This window comes from Pyrgilauda ruficollis, unplaced genomic scaffold, assembly GCF_017590135.1.
Source record: "Pyrgilauda ruficollis isolate IOZ18807 unplaced genomic scaffold, ASM1759013v1 scaffold21, whole genome shotgun sequence".
NCBI classification, from domain to species: domain Eukaryota; kingdom Metazoa; phylum Chordata; class Aves; order Passeriformes; family Passeridae; genus Pyrgilauda; species Pyrgilauda ruficollis.
This window is the reverse complement of record NW_024520318.1, coordinates 8896408-8918874: the sequence shown is the minus strand read 5'-3', so window position 1 is coordinate 8918874 and position 22467 is coordinate 8896408. Positions and strand designations below refer to the sequence as shown.

Below are 22467 nucleotides of genomic sequence, written 5' to 3'. Positions count from 1 at the left end.
CAATGGACACCTTTGCTATATCAAAGGAATGCTACATTCCCTTTGTTTTCCGTCATTGTACTGCCTGTCCCCAGTTGTTCTGTGCTCTTTCCTGATTTTTACTGTTGCAATAGTTGTGCCCCACTTGTATCTGTATTTTTCTGCTTGTATCTTGCTCAGCAGTGTGAAAAAAATCCTTATTCGGTGTGCTTATTATGTTGGGTATCATTGCCTGTGTCCTTCAGTCTGCAATTAAATGTTTTATCTTGAACATGCTGTGTGAATTCTGTCCTGAGTATTTAGTGTTTTTCCCTCAGGAGAATTCCCTCCTCCTGTAAGTATCCAATGTAATGGTGCAGGAGTAGTGCTTGCACAGAAGGGCTCTTTCATTCTTCTCCAGAGTTATTGCTCAGGTTTTAAGGTGGTTTTCAGGACAGCCGTAGGTAGTAGGTGCCTTCTGAGTGGCAACATCTTCTGTCACAAGGTGATGAAGAGCTGGTGTGAGTTTGCTCATCAAGCAGCTCGTGTTACTCTGCCTTGGTGATGTGCTATCATCTGTGAGGTCTGGCATCACCTGGTTGGTGCCAGCATTGTGGTCTCCAGCTCATGGGAGTTTGGAATTTGGGAGAACACCACCAGCACAGAGATCTGCCCTGTGTTCCCATGGGAAGATTGACCTGCTGTCCTGAGAGAGCCTCATGCTGACCAAGAGCCATCTCTGAACATCCCCTTCAGGTGTGGGGGGATCACCTTTCCTGCAGGGGCTTGTGCTGGTTTATGTGCAAAACTCAGGGCTCTGTAGTGCACAGTGCATGAAATGCCACCCCATGAAGGTGTCCTGGCTTTGTTTTGAGGTATAAAACGTGGCTTTAAAATTATATAAAGTGGTTTTAGGATATTGCTGAATTTATTAGCTGCTGCAGACAAAATTTTATGCAATTCACATGAAAGACCTGCTTCCAGAATTTAATTTAGTAATTGATATAATCTCCTCATAATTCTGAAACTATTTTAAGGATTGCTGATGGCTCATGGAGAACTCTAGAAAATATTTCTGCTTTTCACCTTCTCTTGTCCTTTGCTGCACTTAATAAACAGATGAGTTTTGTTTTGGACCTCACCTAGAGCCAGTCACAAATTGGTTTGTACAATTGTGGTTGTCTCTGTAACATTCAGTTGATGCAATGGACAAAATGCCTGAAGGTCAGAGTAAAACATTACTTTAAGAATCATGTTATTCTGGATTTTAGACTCATTGATGTCCAACATTGACCTTTTCACTTAAAGAAGAACAGAAGAAAGTAACAAATACCCTGTTATGGTTTATTTTTGTGAAAAACTCTGAATTTTTTTATTCTCTTAGAACTGCTAAAAGCATCACTTTGCAATGTCGCCATTTTGTCGGTAGTTTTTCAGATGCTTGTGGAAGTTGAGGAAGTGCCTAGACTTTCAGTATGGGGAGAGTTAACATGTAAAGATGTTTTTGGGATTTTTCCTCCCTTCTCTTGTGATCTCATGCTGTTTCTCAGTTTGGGGCCATTCTCAGTTCTGCTCATGTTGAGGATTTGGTCCATCTTCCAGCTCCTGAGTTTCAGCAGTTAAATGAGAAAAGTCACAGCTTTTATTATCTTTACATCAGCCTGGCTCCTCAAGGAGAGGATGAAAATTGAAGGCTTTAATTGTGATTTAAGAAGCAAAGCAAGGGCCCAGACCCAGCCAGCACCTCTGCAGCCTGATGCTGACACAGTGCATGTGCCACCTCCCACAGTTTGCCATGTGAATGTTAAGGGTTCGACCTTGGCCACCTCTCCAGGTGCTACAGACGCCAAAAAAGTGACCAAGCATAGTTCAAAGAAGAGTTGAAATTTCTTGGAACCTTGGCCAGGCTGTTCCTGATGGTTTAAGTCTCTCTGTTACTGATAGGTGAAGTGGCTTGTTTCTCTGGGACAATTTTCACTCAAACCAGTGGCAGAGGGGTTTGATAGCATGCAGCATTTTTTTGATTGTTACCCTTTAGAGGTGTTTGTTGCTTGTTTGGGCAGACAGTTTTTCAGTTTTGAAGTTGTTGAAACGTTTACTAAGTGGATGGAAATGTTTGGATGAAAAAGTTGCTGCATTGTGCCCTGGGGACTTGTCCTGCTCTCGAGATACAGGATCTGATACTTTTGCCAGAGTCTTCTTGTGAGGTTATGTTAAGGAAGGGACCTTTAAAGAAGGAAAAAGCTATTACTTGCCCAAAAAAGGGTGCAATTAGTTGCATTTCAGTTGGCTAAAGGGCCATCATGTGATAATTTAAAAAATTTGGTTTCTTGGTAAACAAGTTAATGGATTTATGCTCAGTTGCACTGTGTCTTCAAAAAGCAAAATGGCCCTAGGGCACACAAGTAAAATTTAAGCACTTTCAATGTTATTTTAAAAGAAGTAAAACACACTGTCTGCTTTTTTGAACAACTTGGCTTCCTTTGGTGGAAAAGTAACCTCAGCTGAGAATTAAAGCCACCTACCTTTGCCTTCAGACTACAGAGCAGACAAAAAACTTGCTCTTTCCATGGTTCCACTTTATTAAACTCTTCTCCTCCACTTCTCCATCTTGCGCTTCTTTTGCTTTCCCACTTGCTCTTCTTTCCTGATCAGTCATTCTTTTTTCTCTCTTTTCTTCCCTCTCTATCCCAAGATGGTCACTTCTATAACCCTTGAGCTGTATGTGTTCATACACATGCCAAAGACAAGGAGAAATATTTGGGTCATGTCATTCATTTAAAGGTGTGTGTTAAAGGTCTGTGATGGCCCCTTCCTGGTTCCAGCAGCTTCCCCAAGTCTTGTGCCAATTTCTGCTTCAGTGCAAATTACACTGGGTTTATGTCCACCCCTTTATGGTCTGCAGCCCCTCTGGCTGTCCCTCCTGTAACTGTGACCCTCTGTGGCAGACACTGTCCTCCCCCTTGATGAAGACTCCTGATCTTCTGTAGCACTGCCAATAGCAACAAAACATGTATATAGGTTATAGGCCTCATTTCTCTCTCTTTATGCAAGTTTTTCATACTTTTGCAAGGTGCTAAATATTGCTTAGCAGATAAGAGCAACAGCATGATACCCCCAGGGCTGTGGAATGGGAAAGAACTGTAATTATTTGCTGCAAGAGTTTGGTCTAACCAGGGAACAGCTTGGGACTGCCTTGAAGTGCTGGCAGCAGGTGGGTAGTTGGCTGTTTTCTGGATAGAGCAAACACTTTGCAATTTGCTTTGAACTCTTTTGTATCTCACTGAAGGGTGAAGACAGTGGTGGAAACAGTATATACCAAAAACCCTGGCATTTGATTTTAAGTTGACTTAACACGTTTGCTCATGTTTGACTTCCCTCCTGAGAATGATGATGCTTGAAAGTGAAAAGTATTTCTCTCCATAAATGGGAGAGAAATACTGCATGGTAGAGAAATACTTTCTGATGTTTTATCCTTGAAGAGCTGCGTTTTTCAGTTACATGGCCCTAAAATTCACATATGCTAGGGTGTGAAGTGAAATTGCTTAGTCTCTGGATTTGCTCTATGACTGAGTAGGGTTGCTGAAGATGGAGAAGAGGGATTTGATTCCAGTGTGTTCCCTCACATACTGTTCAAATGCATTCAACTCAACTTTCTAATTCCAGGGGCAAGTGCTTGATATGACCTGCTGGGTTGACAGTTCTTATGAAGCATTTACAGGCTGAAAATGTCTTTTCCTTCTCTTCTAGCTCCTTCTTACTAATCCCTTTCTGTTTATAATTTTTTCAATAAAGAAGGAAATAAGCTCTCTGAACTGTTTTGTCATAGAGAATGAGATCATCAGCAAAAAAAAAAAAAAAAAAAGGGGAAAAAAAAGAAACAGCCTGTTCTTTGTTCTTCTGCAAGGTGCCACTGCTCTCCTTTGATTTTAGCATCACATTGACGCACAGGAGATTTTGGGGTGGGTTCAAACAAGCCAGATCCTCAGCTTGAGGAGCTGATCCTTCTCCAAAACAACTGTGTGTCCTTTGTGCTGGGGGACACCTGCCTTTCAGGCTCTGTCACTTGGTGAGCTCCAAGAGAGGATCCAGGCATCCAGAGAGTTGGTGAGACACAGGTCCATTCTGTTCTGCCATTGTCACAGCCACTGATGGTAAATGAAAGGGAAATTGTCCTCTCTGCTTGTGGCATGACAGCTGTGTTGTTTGCAGTTAGGTGACAAGTCCTGTCCCACTGGCACAGAGCATTGGCCCAAGGGGGGTTTGGGGGGCTGAGTGCCCATCCCTTTCCCTTTGTGCTTGCAGACCTCAGGAGAGCTCCTCATTGCAAAGGGCCTCCTCACTGGGTTTTGCAGTGCTGTGGTGTGATTTCAGACAATTCTCCTGTCTCCATCTCTGTCACATCTCTGTGGTTGCAGAGAGGAGCTGATAGGGCTCAGCTGGTTAATAAAACACGCCTTGCTTGATTCTAAACTGCATTCCCTGTTGCTAAACATCTCCCAAGAGCAGCTTTGCAGTGGTAGAGTTTGAATGGCATGACAGTTTTGCATCCACTTTCAGATGAAATGATTTTAAATGAAAGAGTCCCAGAGATCCTGAGTGAGAGAAGCCATCCAAGTGCCTTCAGCATTTTTCATTGCAATAGATGCGCCCTGCAGCTATTGCTTTAATAGCTGCATATGAAGTGTCTGGCTTAATCTTCTGTACATTTTAATGTAAATTCATTGTAAAAACCCCTAGCCTTATACTGCTAGTGTATACCTAGCATAAGGAGTTGTTGTGCAGCTTTAAATTCCCTGTTAGAGAATTTGGGATGAAAAAAATCTGTAGTTTGTAAAAGTACTTGTTTCTGTAAGACATTTAGGATATAAAAAGTCTGTCACAATGGAGAGCTACATGGCAAGGTTTGAAGGCTCTCTTTGCTGGAAAAGTATATTTTTTTCAACAAAATGGAGGTCAAGTAGACCATGTGTAGTGGCCTGTGGTGTGTGAACCATGTGGTGTCCGCCCTCTACCCTCTTCCTCTGATCTCTTTGGCAAGACTTTTTTCTCCATGACTCCTGGTTAAATTAGCTTTCCCTTTCAGGCCACTTTTTCTCTTTTTTTTTTTTTTTTTTCCTTGGGAAATAACATGAGTCTTACAGTGTGAAATGTTCCTTTTGTGACTTTGTCATAAAAATTAATGAGACTAGAAAAACAGTTTGTGAACCTGGAACAGAATTCTGGTGAATAGTATTTCTCTATCCACAATGCTCTTTCACTTTAATTAGCAAATAAACCAGGGAGAGAGCAGCAGGCAGGTATTTCTGTGCAGGCTTAGGCTGGTATTTTGTCTAGCACATTCAAAAGCAATGATTTGAGAGAAATCAGATTGGTTGATCACTGTGCTGTATCTTCAAGTTTTCTTGGTCTGAATATTTTGGGGGTGAGGGAGATAGAGTGATTCATACATGAGCAAGACAAACCCAAGAGCTGCCAGTTTGCATTATGTCAATGTATGTAAGAAAATATTTTGATAGAATTTCCATTAAAAGTTCAAAAGCAAGGGGCTCACGCTGACCCCGGCTTTTAGAAGCTCTGGTGGGAAACCTGAATGAAATTTAACTCTGCTCAGTGTGTTTTCATTGGCTGACTCCATGTTTTATTATCTCATGCAATGAGATCTTTCTTGGTTTGTCGATTTTCTATGGAGGACAAAAAGTTCATGTATGTAACAGTGCACATATTGAATTAAAGTGTGATTAAAGGCATGATGTAATGACCCCCTCTCCTTTTCCTTTAGTCAATATTTGCCTGCAGGGTCAATACATTACAATATTGACTTCAAAGTATTCAATATTTTTTTACCTTCTGAGTGTTGGCTTCGAGTGTGTGTAATATTAAACCTGTTGGTTGAACTGTTGGTCTAAGACTTACTGTCTAAGTAGTTTCAGGCTTGGATGCCTAATCCATGTAGAGCAGCTTTCAAGGCATGTGATAATATCACAACACAGCTGTAGGCAGCTTTCTGAGGTGAACCATTTAATCTGCAGTCTTTGCTCCCAGCTTCCTGACAAGTGGTGGAATTTGTCCCTTGGTGTGCGATGGGATTATTGCCCTCTCTCCCTGCTGCCATCATATTTAGTCTCCGCAGGCCTTTCCAGTGGCTGGAGGTTACGTGAGCACATCTAAACCCCATCCCTCCTGCCTTCTGTGTGTGTTTCTGCTGCCTTTACATCTGTGCTCTGTCGAGTGCACAAAGGCTGCTCAAAAAGCAAGGTTGTGCTTTACGTACTCACAGTGCTGTGCAAACATGGCTTAATGAGGTTAAATCGTTATGAAGTCAGGCAGCTCTGCAGGGTGGGCTGGTACTCATTTCCCTGAGTTCCCAGCTGGGCCACAGTGGGCTGGGTGTCTCCCACTAATAGGAGGCTGAACCCTCTCATGCTTCCTCTTCATCTGTTTCCACTCCTACTCTGCTGAAATCCTGTTCTGGTATCCATCAGAAGGGCACACAGGCACATGTACTGCTTAATGACAACAGCTATGAACCATTTATCCTTCAAAAACGTGACACTCGAGAGAAGGGCTTTGATAATGTTCTTTGCAAGGTGTATAAATAAACAGGCTTGTCACCAGCATGGGATCTTATTACTTTGTCTCTTTAAAAAAATTAAGGAAAGAAAAAATATTTATAGATACCAAGAGGTTAGTGAATTCCTCTAAAGAACCAAGTGTTATAATTAGGAACCCGCTGCACTTAGAACTATTCTACAAATAAGCACCTCAAATCCAGCCTAGTCCTTCCAGAGAAAACAAAGGTCAATAGGCTGCTTTGAGGATTAGCAAACCCGAATTTCTTGGACCTAGGTACTAATTACTTCCAAAGCTGAGGATGATCACTACTTCCAAATCCGAATTACTGCCAAAACCTCATGATAAACCTCAGCAGTACTCCTCTCCAGCCTAACTTTTGACTTAAGATGCTTTTGAACTGGACTCTAATTAAAGGGTGAAAGACCAAATCTAAAGGAAAGGCAGGGTAACGGTGGAAATATTCTTCTAGTGGAAAGCTGCACTTCTGCACAGGCTGATCCAAAGTAATTGAAGACTTCCCATGTCCTCAGCAGCAAACTGGGCTCAACCAGGTTGGTGCAGTTTGATAACCCAAAAGCATTGGGTGCAGTCACACCCAAAAGTGTGACTGACTGCTCCATACCAGGGAAATGGGATCCTGCACTGCCCGTGTGCTTGTGAGGTGGGGTTCCATCTTTCTTTCACACTGTTGTCTGGCAGCAAAGGGATGAGGGCTGGGCTCACTATTACAAACTCCTAACTGGAAAGATTAATCCGTGTGATTTTGAAGGGTTTTCACATTTCCACCTCTGTACTTGAGGATTCACTTCCATGTACATTCACTCATATGTGATACCACAGTGATGGTGAATTTGAGAGTGTCCTGAGGACCACGGTTTTCATCCCAGGTGGAAGAAGTAGGAAGAAGTATTGGTTTTGTGAGATTTTGGCATAAAGCAAAAAGATTGAGGGAGGGGGAGAGGAGTCAGAGTTAAATATGTCATCAGTTCATTTCTGCTCACAGCCTACTGACTTCCTTGTGCAATTCCAGGGAACTTGGAAGTGGGAGTCCACATCGCAGATGTGAGCTACTTCGTACTGGAAGAGACAGCGCTGGATAAAGTAGCAAGTGAAAGGGCCACCAGTGTCTATCTGGTGCAGAAGGTAAGGACAGCTTTTTTTGTCTGATGATTGTGCCTTCACTTACCATAAATTCATTTTCAAGGTTCATTTTCAGAAGCTCAAAATTTTTGCAGGACACCTGTAAAAATGAGTAAGTTGATGGAAACACAGAAGCTGACTCACTACCTTGGAGTTTATGGAGAGAGGCTGGGGTGGAGCAGCAGCTTGTGACCCTCTGACTGTGGTCAGTGTGTGCCCCACATGTGCCAGGGCTCACCAGCTCAGTGCTGACCTGAGCCAAGCCTGACACACCCAAGCTGGCTCCTCTGCCTTGCTTTTGAGGGCTTCAGATTGGCAGATGTGAAGGATTTTGTCTTGCCTTTGGTGCAAGAGTCCAACTGATGCCTCAGAGAAATGGATTTGTGTCAGAGTAAGACGTAAAACAAACAAACAAACATCTTGAGGTAAAGCAAAAGGTTCACACTCCTACTTTGTCTGGATATCCCAAATAATGGAGGAATAGTGTTCCTTCATAATGCAATGAAAATATGCTTGAAATTATACTGATTTTAGCTTATCAGAATCAAATGTAAAGCTCAAGTTTAAAGCTGATGTCTAAGCTTTACAAATGAACAGGTTCAGGTTTAACATTGTTGGAAAGGAAATGTGTAGACTGTGTCTCATTTTCAGTTGAATGTGAAGAAACACTTTGTAGCCCATCAGATACCACTGGCACTGTGTGTGTAGGGAAGCTGGAAAACTTGGCTGTCAGTGTCCTGTGCAGGCTTGAGGCATCAGCTGTATGAAGAAAAGTGTTGAAGCAGTTTCATGGAGCAGATTAATCTGCCTCTCACCACACTCCCATTCAGTCAGGCTGGAGTCCTTGTCTCCACAGCCCCTTCTGGAATGGCAGGACATCTTTTCTATAACAAATAAACATGTCCTTCTTGGTACTCAGGATTAGGAGTGATTCTTCCTGTCCCTTCCCTTCCTGGATGTTTTCAGGGTTGTTATCTGGGGAGGTTTTTGTAATGATGCGTTTTTCAGTAGCTTCCTGTGTCCTCTCTTCACTTTCTGGATGATAAAATGATTTGTGTTACACTAGTGGAATCAAATTAATGGTTTGATATCAAGCTGTTTACCTTTAGCAACTGTTCCTTAGCTTTCTTTGGGTAGAAGCAGCAAGGCACAGCTTTGGGGGTCTCAGGGAGTCTGGTGGGTTTCAGCTCCCTGTGGAACCACTGTGACAGCAATGCCCAAGTGTCCCTACCAGGTCAGTGGTAGTGACACCAAAAGCATACAGCTTCTCTGTGCTGAGACACCCCAGTTCCTGTGCTTGCTGTTCTCCACAAGTGGCAAGCAATGTGTATCTCATGGAAACTGCAGTTCTGGCACCAGTTTTCCCAATCCTGCAGTCCCTCCAGTGATAAACCCTTGGCTTCTCCAGTCTCTGCTTCCCCCTCTGATGGATGACTCGATGGTGGGAGCTGTGGGCTGGCCTAGGGGGGGATGTCACTGGGGGCAGCAAAGCTGTACTCCAGGAGGATGTTGTGGCAGTATTTCCAAGTCAAAACACTGTGGTTTGAGGCCATGTGATTCTTTTAGTCAAGGGAGAAGGAAGATTTTTATAAAGAAAGGAGACATTTTTCATTAAAATCTAGTTGGATGCAGAAGTTAATTGAATTTTCTTTCAAAGTGCCTTTCCCCTCCAGCACTGCCAGTCCTGTGCAATGCTGGCATAAGTTACCTGCTGCCCCTAATCTTCAATTCATCTTCACCTACCGTGGCCCAGCAGTCAGGATTAGTGTTTTACCCACACTTCTGCCCTGCCGAAAACACATTTCAAGACAACAAACTAGATTAGATGATGAAATTTTCAATATTTTAATTGCAAGAGATGAAAAGGAGCGAGGGGATGGGCAAAGGAACGCGGCCAGGCTGTCTGAAACAAGATGGTAGCATGACTCTTGTAGAAAATATGCTTTTCTTTGATGAAACTGTTTCCTAAGACAGCTGTGATTCTGCGAGAGGTTAGCACCATGCTAATCCTCCAAAAGAAGTTAAATAAAGCCACATATTTAATTTTCCTGAACCAGAAGGGGAGTTATTGTGTAATTGCTAGTGGTCTATTTAATACAAGTCAAAAGTTTTTGAAATAAGAATGTATCAGGTTTTAAGCAGCAAGAAAACCTAAACAGTTTCCTCTTTTTTGGCACATCTCACAGTGTTATTTTAGGTGTGAAGCAGCTTGAGTGAGAGTTCAGCCATAAATCCCTATAATATTTTACTGGTCCTATTTTACACTGGAGATCAAAGATCAGAACTGTAAGCCTGTCTTCATGTTGAGTCCAAGGACTTCAAGACATTCACTTTTGACACCAGCAGGTTGTCAGGGTGTTGATATTTTGATAATTTCAGGCTGAGTAACAAAGAGTTGCTTGAACTCTGAATTCATGGAAGTGTTGATACAACTCCTGAGGAGAAATCTTGGCTCATAAATAAATTGCCTATTTCCTTTGAGTGTCTTTTAGTGTACAAGCAGGAGATTTGCTGAGCCCACTCCACTGTTGAACTTCAGCATTCTCCTACCAGCTCTAGTGGAAACTCTTGGTTAATGCAATCCCTCCCCACTGGATTGATTGTGGAAGAAGGATCACCTTAGGAGCCAGTGGTGATCATAACCAACCTGAACCAAGAATTAAGGGGCAGCCAAAGCAGGATGCCAGCAGAATGAAGTTTGAAGGGAGCAAAAGTGCTCATGTAACTTTGTGAAGATAGGGGATTATGCTTGACCAGGGTTTGTTCCTTTTTCCCTTTGGTTGGGTGACCAGTTTTCCCCTTCTGTTCCTTGAAAAGCTGCTACAGTGAGTCCATTGATCAGAGCTGCTCTGGGCTAACCTGCTCTGAACCTGGCCAGTGAGTTAGTCCTGGCTGCAGCAGGTGTTTCTGATTTTATAGGGAACAAGAACTTTTGTCATCTTAGCATGCATGTGCTCGCTCTCTCCCCTGCCCAGATCCCTAGGAATGAGAGAGACTGGAAACTCGCATTTGGTTTCTGGAAGCACTTTATTTGTTGAAGAGATGAAACAAAACAAACCCCAAGGCTCTCACAAGCAGGGATCTGGATCTTCCCCTGCAGAGGAGCCAGCTGCTAAGCAGTGTGACCAGCCGTGGTCACAGGTCCATCTGTTTTGTAATGCCAGCATGATGGTGTGTATGACCCCCCCAGCCCCAGAAGTGCCCTCTCTCACTTTGGTTTTCCAGTGGTGCCATTGCTTTGGCTTTCTGGGATGTGTGGCTGCCTGCAGAGAGAACAGTAGCATGGAGCAGGCTGTCAGGCAGTGCTGGACAGCTGAGTCTCAAGGGCAGTGCTGAAGATTTTGCATTTAGGACTAGGAAATAGGGAGAGAGAAATCCTCTGTCTGTGGTTTGATTTCAAATGCAGACCTGCTGTCTGCTGTCTGCCAGCACTGATATCAGCCTTCCATTCAAAGAAGTGCCCTTTTGAGTATCTCTTGGGCACTGCTAGGCTTGTGAGGAGAGATGATGTCTTTTATTAGCCTGACTTGATAGAGGGGGATTAAAACCAGACAAGCTCTCACCACCCAAGCCCTGGTTTCTGTGACAGATTCATTAGAAAGGATTTCCTGGGGAGTGTAGCTCCTTTTTTACATTGTAAATTTTTTTTGCCTAGCTCTGCTGGGCCTCTCCAACTGCATTTCTAGATTCAGCTACATTTATAAATCCTTTATTCCAGGTTTATTACCCCTGTCTAAGCCCAGGTGACTTGATTTCCATCTGCAGTACAATCAAGCTGAATGATGTGATCCCCAACATAGGCACATCCGTAGCAATTTGCCAAGGAAACCACTTCCCACTGGAGGTGCTATCCCTCGGCAGCGTTTCAGCTCCTGGATTCCTGCGTGCCCTGGCACTCCACAGGACAGCTGGCAGACACTGCTGCCTCTTGGCAGACAGTCACGGGAAGGGCAGAGCATTAAAAAGGTGCTGGGCAACCTCTGGATTATTCAAGGCAATTCTACACTCCTCTGATATTTTGCAAATCTGGACATTAAAGATGTGCTTAGGTAAATCTCTCAACCCGTGTCTCTGTCAGAAAGAGATGGAGATAATCCTGTTGCCAGAGTTCCTCTGGGCAGCCCCTGGGATCACTCCTGGAACATCTCGCTCTCTGAGTGTGACACAATTGTGACATCTTTGTATGTTAAATGCTGGGCTTGCAATTACTGGGAATCCTTTCAGGCTGCGACCATATCATGTTAAGGAAAAAGGAAATGTGTATTTATAACTTAAACTCCTGTGCCTTATGACAGTGGGTTTATGCTCCATGTAGAGGGTGAAGAGGAATCGTGATGTTAAAACAGGAGGCAGTCAGCCAAGACTGTTGTGGTGTTGGAAACAGGTTTCTTTGAGTTCAGTAAGGTAGAAAAAATTGAAATACCTTCAGTGCAAGGTCAGGTTATGTTATGTATGTGTTTGCTGAGCCCAGGAAAAGGTTGATTGCATTCTTATTCTCCCATGAGACTTCCTCCATGGCTTAGGTTAAGAAACTTCCACCTAAAGTTTGTCTCCTGTAAAACAAAGGTAGCACAGGCTGATGCTTCCCTAACAGTAGATTTGTTACAGCTAATTGCTTGGTGAGTGTTTCGTGGTGTAATTATGATCTGAGTTAAAGCTTTGCTTGTGTTTCACATCATTGAAAGCCCTTCCATTGAATTACAGCCTCTTGAATTGAATATTAATCCTGCTCGAGTACACTTAAAGCAAGCGTGGGCTTTTGTGTTCCATGCAGGCATTTTTCTAGCAAACTGGTATTGCTCCAGGAGATGGGAAGGGAAAGAGGATGTGCAAAGGCACACAAATATTCAGTAAGTACAGGCCATTATCAGATTATCAGAGTTGAGGAGAGAGAGAAAAGCAGCTTTTAATTTGGGTGGGAAAGGGCATGGGAGCTTTTATTAAATTACTAGCACTTTGTTCGCTGTGACCTGAACTTTGGGGTCTTAAGGTGGTCATGGGTGATCTTAGGCAGGCAGGGATTTCCGAGAGACTATAAAGCTATTTTCTCTCTTTTCTGACATGGTTTGGCATCACTTACACTGAATTTATACCCTTGTGGTGCGGGTCCTTCCAGGCAGCATGGGCAGGCTCACGTACTGGGGCAGTGAGTTATGAATGTAGCAGTATTGTTAACATTCTGTTCGCTACTGCAATAACAAAGTTGGCGGCTTTTGTGTTGTGGGAAACAGCTTATCACAGGCTGTGCCCTTGTGACCTTCCAGGAGAACCAGGGCTGCTGATTCATGGTGTGACTCCCTGAGAGCCCCAGACCATACAGTTAACCTTTTGGCACTAGTGTGCACCGCAGTTAGAAGAGATTTATAGCCATTTTCTGGTGGCAAACCACAAATGTGATTAAATATTTTAAGTCTTTCCTTCAAAGCAAAAGGTAAGTGTAAAGTGTGTGCACTTGAGGAGAAAACAGGAACCTGAGACTGTTTTTTCATACTGTTTTGAAGAACAGTGGTTCTCCTGCCTTCAGGTAGAAAAAGTTTTCTCTGAAATCATTAAATAGGTGTCAGAGTTTTGGAAGAGCTGGGATTTGTATGCCAGTCAGCTTCCTGCTGGTCCTATATTTACAGGCTGGCACACAGAGCAGTCAAAACGGAAATGAAATTAAATAGCTAAATTACTTTATGGCACACAAGCAGAGCATTTCTCTGTTGTTCTGAAAAGCACCATTCCATGTTGCCACTCAAAATAAACTAGAGGAGTAATGTAGTGGTTTTTTGAGGACAATTATTGCTTCTTCACAAAGGTAAATAATGAGAAGGCAAGTCAGAAGTTAAACTCAAATAATGAGTTTTGCTTCATTAAGCAGCTGCTAAAGATTGTCTTTACTACAGACTTCACTTAGGAAATAACTCAGGGATGGTGGAAACACTTGGAGCTACTCAGGTTTGCTCTAGCATGAATATGCTCAAAAGCTCTAGCTTTGTTGGTGTAGTCAGGTGAGTAATTTGGAATTTTGTAATTCAACATTCAGCAGCAGAAATATTGATTAGTTGTAAGGAATTAGGACATGGGTTAAAAAATCCTGCCAGAAATTTATGCTGGCTGACATTTTGTTCAAATTTTTAGTATAATAAAGTAATTGTTCTCCATTTGCGGACAGCATGGTCAATAGTCATAACACAGGTACTTTTGTTTATCTCACCTGCATCTACAAGTTCCTGTCTGTGCTGTAAAGCATGGTTCAATCTGTATTGAAGCCAAGCATGTCTCCTGTGTTGCATGGGAGAAGTTTCATTTATGCTTTGCAGAGAGCAGACTTGCATTTACTTCTTGGTTACATGGTATTCAGTGGGAAAGCAAGAAACACAGTTCCCCAATCCAACCTCTTCAGCTGCTGATTGCCAGGACCATATTTCTTCAACATTAGATTTCCTGACGTGACCTTCCTCATTCTTCCCAGTGCCAAAGCGGCAGTGGCAAAGAAGTGGAAAACAGAGCAAACTTTGTGACCTTAAAAGTTGCAGTGTACGTGTGTGCATAACCAAGGATGCGGATTACTCCATTCTTCAGAGGGGAGCACTGGGAGTGATTCCCAGGTTGGAGACTTAAAACTGCTTCTGATCTCATTGAGGGATGGGGCTGATGTGGATGTTGGTGGCCTTAGCCATGTCTGAAATCCTCTCATTTCTGAGGATTTGGGTTACTTCCTCATTCCCTGCCACCACGCTGTCTGCCATGTGATACAGCTCTGGCATGGGTGATGCATCCTAGAGTTGTGACGTGGCCACTCCTGCCACAGAGAACGTGATGCTGACGGCTTAACACATTTTCTCTTTAACAGCTGGTCAGAGAAGCTTGTCCACACTAAAAGCTTGTGTCTTACCAAGGTTCTCTTCTCTTGCAGGTGATCCCAATGCTTCCCAGGCTGCTCTGTGAAGAGCTCTGCAGTCTCAATCCCATGCGAGACAGACTGACGTTCTCTGTGATTTGGAAATTGACTCCGGAAGGCAAGGTACCTTAGGCAGCAGGCAGTCATCCTGCTAATCAGTCCTTCCTAGTGGTCAGCCCCTACTCTTGTAGTGGTAAAAATGTCATCCCTCGACACTCAGGTGGATAGCAAAGGTGAACAGTACTGGAGGGTGCAGGACTGTGCCTGTGTCTTGTCTTGCTGAAGACATACTGTGGAATTTCTAACTGGAATAATCTCTCAACATGGTTGGGAGAGGATGAATATTTGTATGAATCTCAGGAATGAAGAATGTCCTGCTCTTTGCCAGGTCACCCAACCATTTAATGTCTTACCTCCAGCAGCAATTCAGAGCTAATGCTTTGGGTGGGATGAGATGTGCCCCTGGCTCCAGGCCTGCCTCGTGCTCGCAGGCAGTTGTGCAGTGCGATGTGCCCCTGGCTCCAGGCCTGCCTCGCAGTGCAGCGGATGCGGCACTGTGCCTCTGTGGCCTCTCTGGTAAACAGACTGTTTAATTCCTCTTTAGAGCTGCAAATGACATGAATCCAAATAAAGCACGATAGCCCTTCAGCAAAGGCATGGCTCCATCCCCTCTGCATGTGTTATTTCCAGGGAGCAGTTGTGGAGGCTGTCTGTTAGTGCACTGAGCTGCCTTCATCTGCCTGCCACCACTCCCCAGGTCTTCATTTCTCTCCTATTTCTCTCCCACACTCTTTGTTACCCTAAAATCTCCTCTGTGGTGATCACAGGGTCCCCTTACTAATCTCCCCTTACTAATCAGGGAGGGCTAAAGACTGGCAGTACCAGAGCACTGTTTAGTCTATGCAAAATGCACATTTTATACTCAGAGGTTTTTTTAACCGTTGTTGTTACATATACAACTCTTTCTGTAGACAGTATTTCGTGTGCCAATTTGGTAATTTTTCACAAAGATTCACCTCCTTATTATTGTCCCAGCTGCTCTAAAGGATGCTGAATCTATCTTTGTGCTTTAGCAAAATACAGTTGCATTCCTGGTTCTGTATTTCTGCAGTGAATCCCTGTTCTGACACCGAAGTGGGTTGTATTTGTCTGCTGTGAAAAGTGTTTCCCATCCTATAGCAACAGCGTGATTGCTCATGGTAAATCTTTCATTGACTCTGAGTTGTCTTTGAGCAGCTGAAAGTCAAGTCTTAATTAAAATAAGGCTTTAATTACATCTTGTCTCTTGTCCCGTGCGATATATCCATTGTGTTTCAAGCAGTGCTCAGTCCAACCCTGTCTGACAAGTGAGAAAATAGAGGAGCTGCAGCATTTCGCTCAGGGAGCAGACCTCTGGAGTGGTCTGGGCTGTGGCCATGCTGACCCTGGGAGGGCAGACTGCCTGTGGCCATCTCAGCAAACTGGTTTCTCCTACAAGGCCTTTCAGGTTACAGTCTTACTCGAGGTCACTTGATGTGGATGTCAGGCGAAGGCTGGAGAAGAATTTATTCTTTCCAAGAGGAAAAGTGTTTGTAGAGCTTTTGCCCAGGAGAGCATTCTTCTAAAAGCTGGTATTTCTAGGTGTTAGTATACCTGTGTCTCAGTACAAGCAGGATCACATGCTCCTCCACACTCTGCTGGGTGAAAGGGAGGTAAGTCAAAGGTCCCAACACATCCCTTGGACCTCAGCTGTTGGTGGAGAGCCATGAGAGCACTGATAGTGAGGACAGGATGTTGCTCAGGACTACGGGTTTTTTTCAAAAGCAGGCAGAACTGGGGAAACCTTATCATAATTTTAGAAATCCTTTAGATGCTGGTGCTCTGTGTGGACTGTGGGTGCACCAGGTTTGCTGTGATGGGGGAAACTTTGCAGACTGATCTTGTGGGCTACTCATTGTAATCTCTAGGTCCCAGCTTACCACCCCCAAATGTTGCTCCTCCACTGTGCCTTGCCCATCCCTCAGCCATGGTACATGGGCCAGTCCATGGGAGCTTGCCCATTCTTCTGGTGGGGTTTCCAGAGCAGGGGCTGCTGACCTGCTGGACATGCATCCCCCATCACCACCAGTTGAACTGCACTGAACAGATGCAGCAGAACACAGAGCAGGTGCTGTCACCACTCACCACTGTCACAACATCTCTGTCCAGCTTTGTGGCTTTCTCTTCCTTTCTTTCTCCACAGCACAGAGGAAGAGACACAGAGAATAACCATGAGCTGATGGTTCAGAGCACTTTACATTGCAAGATGCTACTTGCTGCATCTCTGCTATTAAAGCACTTTCAAAGTAGAAATAACCTTAAGAGCCCTGTGACTTTCAGAGCTCTGAGTTGCTGAGTTATACAGCACATCTGTGATGCATTAGGGAAGGAGGCAGCAAAGGTATTTTGGGAATCAGTCCCTTCCTATTAAGGGGAAGGTTTGTCTCTGAAGCAGTGTCCTTGACAAGGCTGTCATAGAGAGCTTGCCCTTCTCCCTGGACACTGTCACTTGCAGAATTTACCTTGTCCTGTTGGGCTGATGAAGGGGTAAGGTGGCACTGGCAGCTAAGGCAGAATTACAATTCTTCAATCATTCTCTGAGCACTTGTGCTTTGAATTGTTTATCACAAACTGTCTCCATCTGTCTCCAGAGCCCTCATGCCAGTGCTCTTTACTTTTGTGAAAATCCTTCTGCCCATGTCCCTCAGCACTTTATCACTGCCTTGATGAGCTGTTGGATTGATTGTCTTATATATCTCAGCTGAAAGCAGGTTTTCCTGTCTGCTTTAGGAAATAATTCTGAATTCCTATTTTTACACTGGTATTCTTTTAGGGAGTTCGTAATGGGAGTGGCTTCTGGTTTAAAATAAAATAATTTTATAAGCAGTTTATTGACTATTTTCCTCTCAATTCCAAAGTAGTTTGGAAGCCCAGAACGGTTCCTGGCTTGAGTTTGGACCTAGAACCATGGACATGATCAGAGAAGCAAGGGATCAGTGACTGCCCATTTCTCCTCCAGACCCACCAAAGTGTGAAAGTCCTAGTCAGGCACTTTCACATGTGCTAGTCAGACGTTGGGGTTCCTGCAGTACTCCTGAAAACAGTATTTTAAGTCCAGCCGCTCGTGCCCTGGTGGCCAGACTTTAAGTCATTCTGCTGTGTTTTAGGCGGGAGAACCTCTCTGGCATGTGTCTGCCTGTTGTCACTCCTGCACCTGGTAACCTGTGAGTCAACAGACTGGGTTCAACTCCCAGATGGTCTGTAGTTCTTGGAGCTCTGTGGAGGAGGGAAGTCAGGTAGAGGAGGGAGATCCAAGCAGTCTCCTATGTATATACACAATATATTGTTACCTGTTACTTGCATATACATGTTAATAGATGCTAGAGAATCTGCATGGGCAAAAGGCCTGAAGGTCTCAGTAGGACAAGATCTTCACTCAGAAAGCACAGGTAGTGGGGAAGTCTGGTGTCATTACTCCCAGTGTCATTCCTCCCAAGTTGGGAACAACTTCCCAAGCTTTTGTGCACCGGAAGAATGAGTCCTCAGATCAATTTACACTTGTCAATTTTGCAGATCCTTGATGAGTGGTTTGGGAGGACGGTCATCTGCTCCTGCATGAAGCTCAGCTATGACCATGCACAGAGCATGATTGACAGCCCTGGGAAGGTGTTGTCACCTGAAGAGCTCCCCCCTGTCTCACCCCAGCACTCGATAGCCGAGATCCAGGAGGCTGTGCTGAACCTGCATCGAGTCGCGCAGCGCCTGCGCAAGCAGCGCTTCACCGAGGGTGCCCTGCACTTAGACCAGGTGAGTGAGTCCAGCCCCTTCAGGCTTCACCAAAGCAATTTCACCTTGTTCTCTCTAAGAATTTCCTGGCCAGTCTGAAAACTCGAAGGGTAAAATCAAGGCTGGAATAGAAAAGCAGGTTTGAGTGCCAATGTTGTTTTAAGAGCGGCATCAAATTATGTGCCATAAGCAGTAAGTAGGATGAAAAGAAAAAAATCCCTGTTTTTTAAGGAGTGGTCCCTGATCATTTTTCAAAATCCTAAAACCCCGTTGGAGTGGGTAAGTAATTCATACAGTGAAACAAATCATGACAGTGTCGTTCATTATCATGCAGTTCAGATATTAGTGCACATTTCACTGGGAAAGGCTCATCCTCCACATTTCTTTCTGTGCTTGCAATATTCTTGTTTTCCACAGCTTTCATAGCAGTTCTCTGTGCTGGGAAAGTGGCTAAATGTTATCTGAGCTAATACTTGTAAGTGCTGGGTGTGTTTCAGAGGAAAAAATGCTAGTGAGGAGGTTTTCTGTCTGGGGTGATTTAAATAATCTTGTATCAGTAGTGGTATGTGTCATTTCTATTTTACAAGGAGATCCAGATATTCTAGGCTATCACAGCAAAAAATACATTTGCATGATGTTCAGCTGCTCTGAGGTGGCTTCTGATAGTTTTTTTGGATAGGCGGTTCCAGTAATTTGTAGAACCCTGTGGTCTTCCTGAGCAGGAGACAAAATAATCTTTTAATATAAGGAAGCTCTATTGTTTCATTTTGCAAAATGAGCGTGAGTCAACATAAGGATATTGCTGAGAAAGAAGCTAGGAGTGGTGTAAACAGGGCTATTGTATGTAAGACATATATTGTATCCCTTCCATTTTACTCAGCATTGTAGTTTTGTCTCCAGTTGCAGGAAAGTCTAATTTTAGAGAAATCATTGCAGAGCACAGGAGCAAGAAGTGTCTATAATCTGTGACCTTCCCCAGTAGAGCGCAGGGCTTATTCTGGTGAAGCTGCTGTGAAGAAGAGGCAATATGCTTTCCCCCATGTCTAAAATGGACAGAATGACAAATTTGTGTCTTGAGTTTCAGCAGAGGAGTTTTTATTTTAGGCTAAACCTTCTGCTGTACTCGGTGTATTATCTGAGGCTGTCTTGCCTACATCTGTTGTAGGAGGTCTCAGAGGACTGGTTCAGCACACTTAAATGAGCCTGGAGCAAGGACATTTGCTTAAGGTCCCCCTAAATTAATTTGAAAATTATTTTTGGAAATCAAACTTCCACTTTGAAGTTTTCTTAAACCTCTTCTGGAACAGAGACTTCCTTCTCTGAGGTTTAGTGTACAATGGCAAGTAAACTGGGCCTTTGTTCCCAAGCACACCCTGAATGCTAGAGAAACATAAAAATCATAGCTTTTGCACGAGATCAGCTGCCTGGGAAACCTTGGAGATATCTGTCTTGGAAAAACAGTCCATGGTGACTGGGAGCTGTGGCCCAGAAAGGCCACCAGCTGCCTTCCACAAGTCACTGTTACAGTGTAGTGCTGACTGCTAGCTGTGTGCCCCTGAGCTGAGTTACCTGTTATCAAGCTAACCTCAGGGGAAATATGTTTTAAGCCAGCTGTGACATTTTCAGTGGGAGGATTTGGCCAAGGAAGCATCCTGTTCCAGTGATAGCCCATAAAAGATTAGCTGTGTTTTGTTTTGCTCTGTGCTCCTACAGAGGAGCCATTAAAGAGAACATATTGGAGCATCATTTGTGAGATTGGGATTCAAAGCCGCAGCTAAGGGCACCAGAGGCCATTGATTCCTGCTCAGTCTAGTTCCCAACCATCATGATAAACTGAGTTATATCTCACAAGTGGCACTTTACACTGTGCAGAATCTCTCTCCCCTGGCAAGAATGTCAAAGTAATGGTCTTTGAGAAGGAAGCGTATTTTAGATCAAGGGACACTTTCACCACACTTAGTCGAGTCAAGTACTGCCCTGATAGCTTTATTTTGATAAACTACACCCTCCCCAGCCCATGGAGGAAGTGGCTGCTCCAAGGCCTGAATATGAACAGTGTGTGAGGGACAGGTTTGGGGACGTGGCCAGTGGCATAGGGCAGGACAAAGCAATCTACTTTTGCTTCCCCAGTTCCCTGAGTTCCCATGGGCACAGTTGTGTGCCATGTCCCACTTCCAGCCCCAAGTGAGCAAGCAAGGGTGGGTCCAAATGGAAAACACACCTTTCTAATCACTGGACCTCTCACTGATTTCCTGTTGAGTAATGTAAATCCTGAACAATGGAAGACAAACTCCAGCAGGAAGCTTGGGGCAATGTATTATCGGATTCCAAATAAATATGTGAGTGAAGGAAATGATCATCTCACAGTCTTAAGGGAGGGGGTGGCTGAGCATGGATGACTCCTGTGCTTTTTTTTCCAAGGGATGTGAGCCCTTTTCCTATATATTGTGTTGTGTTTGAGAGTTCTACCATGGGGTAACTCCTGATTGAACAGTGATGACTTTTTTTGCTTACTTCCACCCTGCCATTTTTCAGTGTGAAGTGTTCCTGTGCTTCCTGTTTGTATTAAGAAAATCCTGGGGGAAAGAATCTCCCATCCTCCTTTGCCACTGGCTGTGGTGGCTTTGGGCTGATGCTCTCCCTGTCTGCCTCAGTTTTCTCTTTGGAATGATACTGATCTGTGCCATAGTATCCATGTAGCTTAGGATTTATTTCCCAAAACTAAGAACATTTCCCAGATGAAACCATTCATGGGCATAGCTTTATAACAGCAGAAATATTGGCTGGCCAGGAAGCTCCTTGGACATGACACAGGATGGCTCCAGTAGGATGCAGCAGTGTCAGGCTGGTCCTGCTGGGGTGAGAAGAATGTTTCCTCTTTGAATGTCTCTGCTGAATTTTTATGACCCAATGTGAGAGCAGCGTCTGCTTGCCCATCGTTTTATCTTTTAGCAGCAATTTTAGAAGCAGGAATCTCCATAGCTCAACGGATGAAGAATATACAGATAAATATATATATTTTAATAACTTAGGAATTACATATCTGGGTCACACAGAAGACCATGAGACATTACAGAGATAGTACACAGTCTGGAAAGCTTAGGATTTGTGGGTTCAGTGTCAGTATATGTGTGTCTCTTGGGGCTGTGCAATTTTGAATTCCTGCTTTAGTTTAATCCTGGCTGTGACTTTAACCTACATACCTGTGACCCACTCTTTCCCCCCACTCCCCAGTTCCTTTCGTGCCTCTGCAGAGGTCTGGGAATCCTTCTGGAATTGCAGGGAATCCTGCTGCATTGGACCTTGGGTCTGAGGACCTTGTTTGCGACCAGAGCCACACATCTGTCATTCCGTGGGGATCCAGCTGTCCCTATAGGCCCCTTCTGGGGCTTTTTCCCTAGAAAATGGTTTCCTGTGCTGCCTGCCAGCTTCCTAGTTCCAAAAAGCAGCTCAGCTGAATTTTAAAGGTTTAAAGATTTTGCACCTTTAACGGCTAAGAAGCTTATGAAACTTTGTCCACACAGACAGAGATTAATGTATTTCTTTTCCTTCTCATTCAGAGCTGCAGCTTTTAGGTGCAAAGGCAAGAAGTCTTGTATGTGACTAAGAAAAAATGTTCAGGTATTTACAATATTGTCTTCCCCCCCAACGCCTTCTTTCTGCACAGGACCATGAAACGCCATCTCTGTGCTGTCCTCTCACAGCTCCTGGTGTACCCAGTCTATAAATTGGAGCAGAGATTTGACCTGGTTTAAAAAGCAAAGTGAGCACAACTCAGAGCTTTCCTTTTTTTTTCCTGGCCAGGTTGCTTTGAAGCTGGATCACTTCCCCAGCCCACAGCTTTTAGAAACACTAGCCAGAGAATCAGATAGAAACTTGCTTTCAACAAAAACCATCAAGTTTGCAGAAAAGCTTCTTAGCTGCAGCCTGCCTAGAGGAGACGTGCTGATAAATGGTTCTCTTTTGGCCTCAGCAGTTTAGAAATGAATCACGAGGACAGATGCCTACGGGAAGACAGGTTAAAAAGGATTTCTGTGCCTTTTTAAAATGAGAATACCCCGGCATGCTGATCTGTCTCTATGACAACTCTCTGTGAGCTAAGC

The 22467-nt window shown here is 44.0% G+C and overlaps 1 protein-coding gene across 2 annotated transcripts in view; it reads left to right on the top strand.

The window, feature by feature from the left end:
- Nucleotides 1-22467, top strand: part of DIS3L2 (DIS3 like 3'-5' exoribonuclease 2) — a 181360-nt gene that overhangs the window by 101594 nt on the left and 57299 nt on the right. For both annotated transcript variants that reach the window (XM_041467906.1, XM_041467905.1), the window contains exons 12-14: nt 7565-7677; nt 14576-14683; nt 18152-18385. In XM_041467906.1, coding sequence (XP_041323840.1) covers nt 7565-7677; nt 14576-14683; nt 18152-18385 — 455 coding nt within the window. The remainder of the gene's footprint in view (nt 1-7564; nt 7678-14575; nt 14684-18151; nt 18386-22467) is intronic.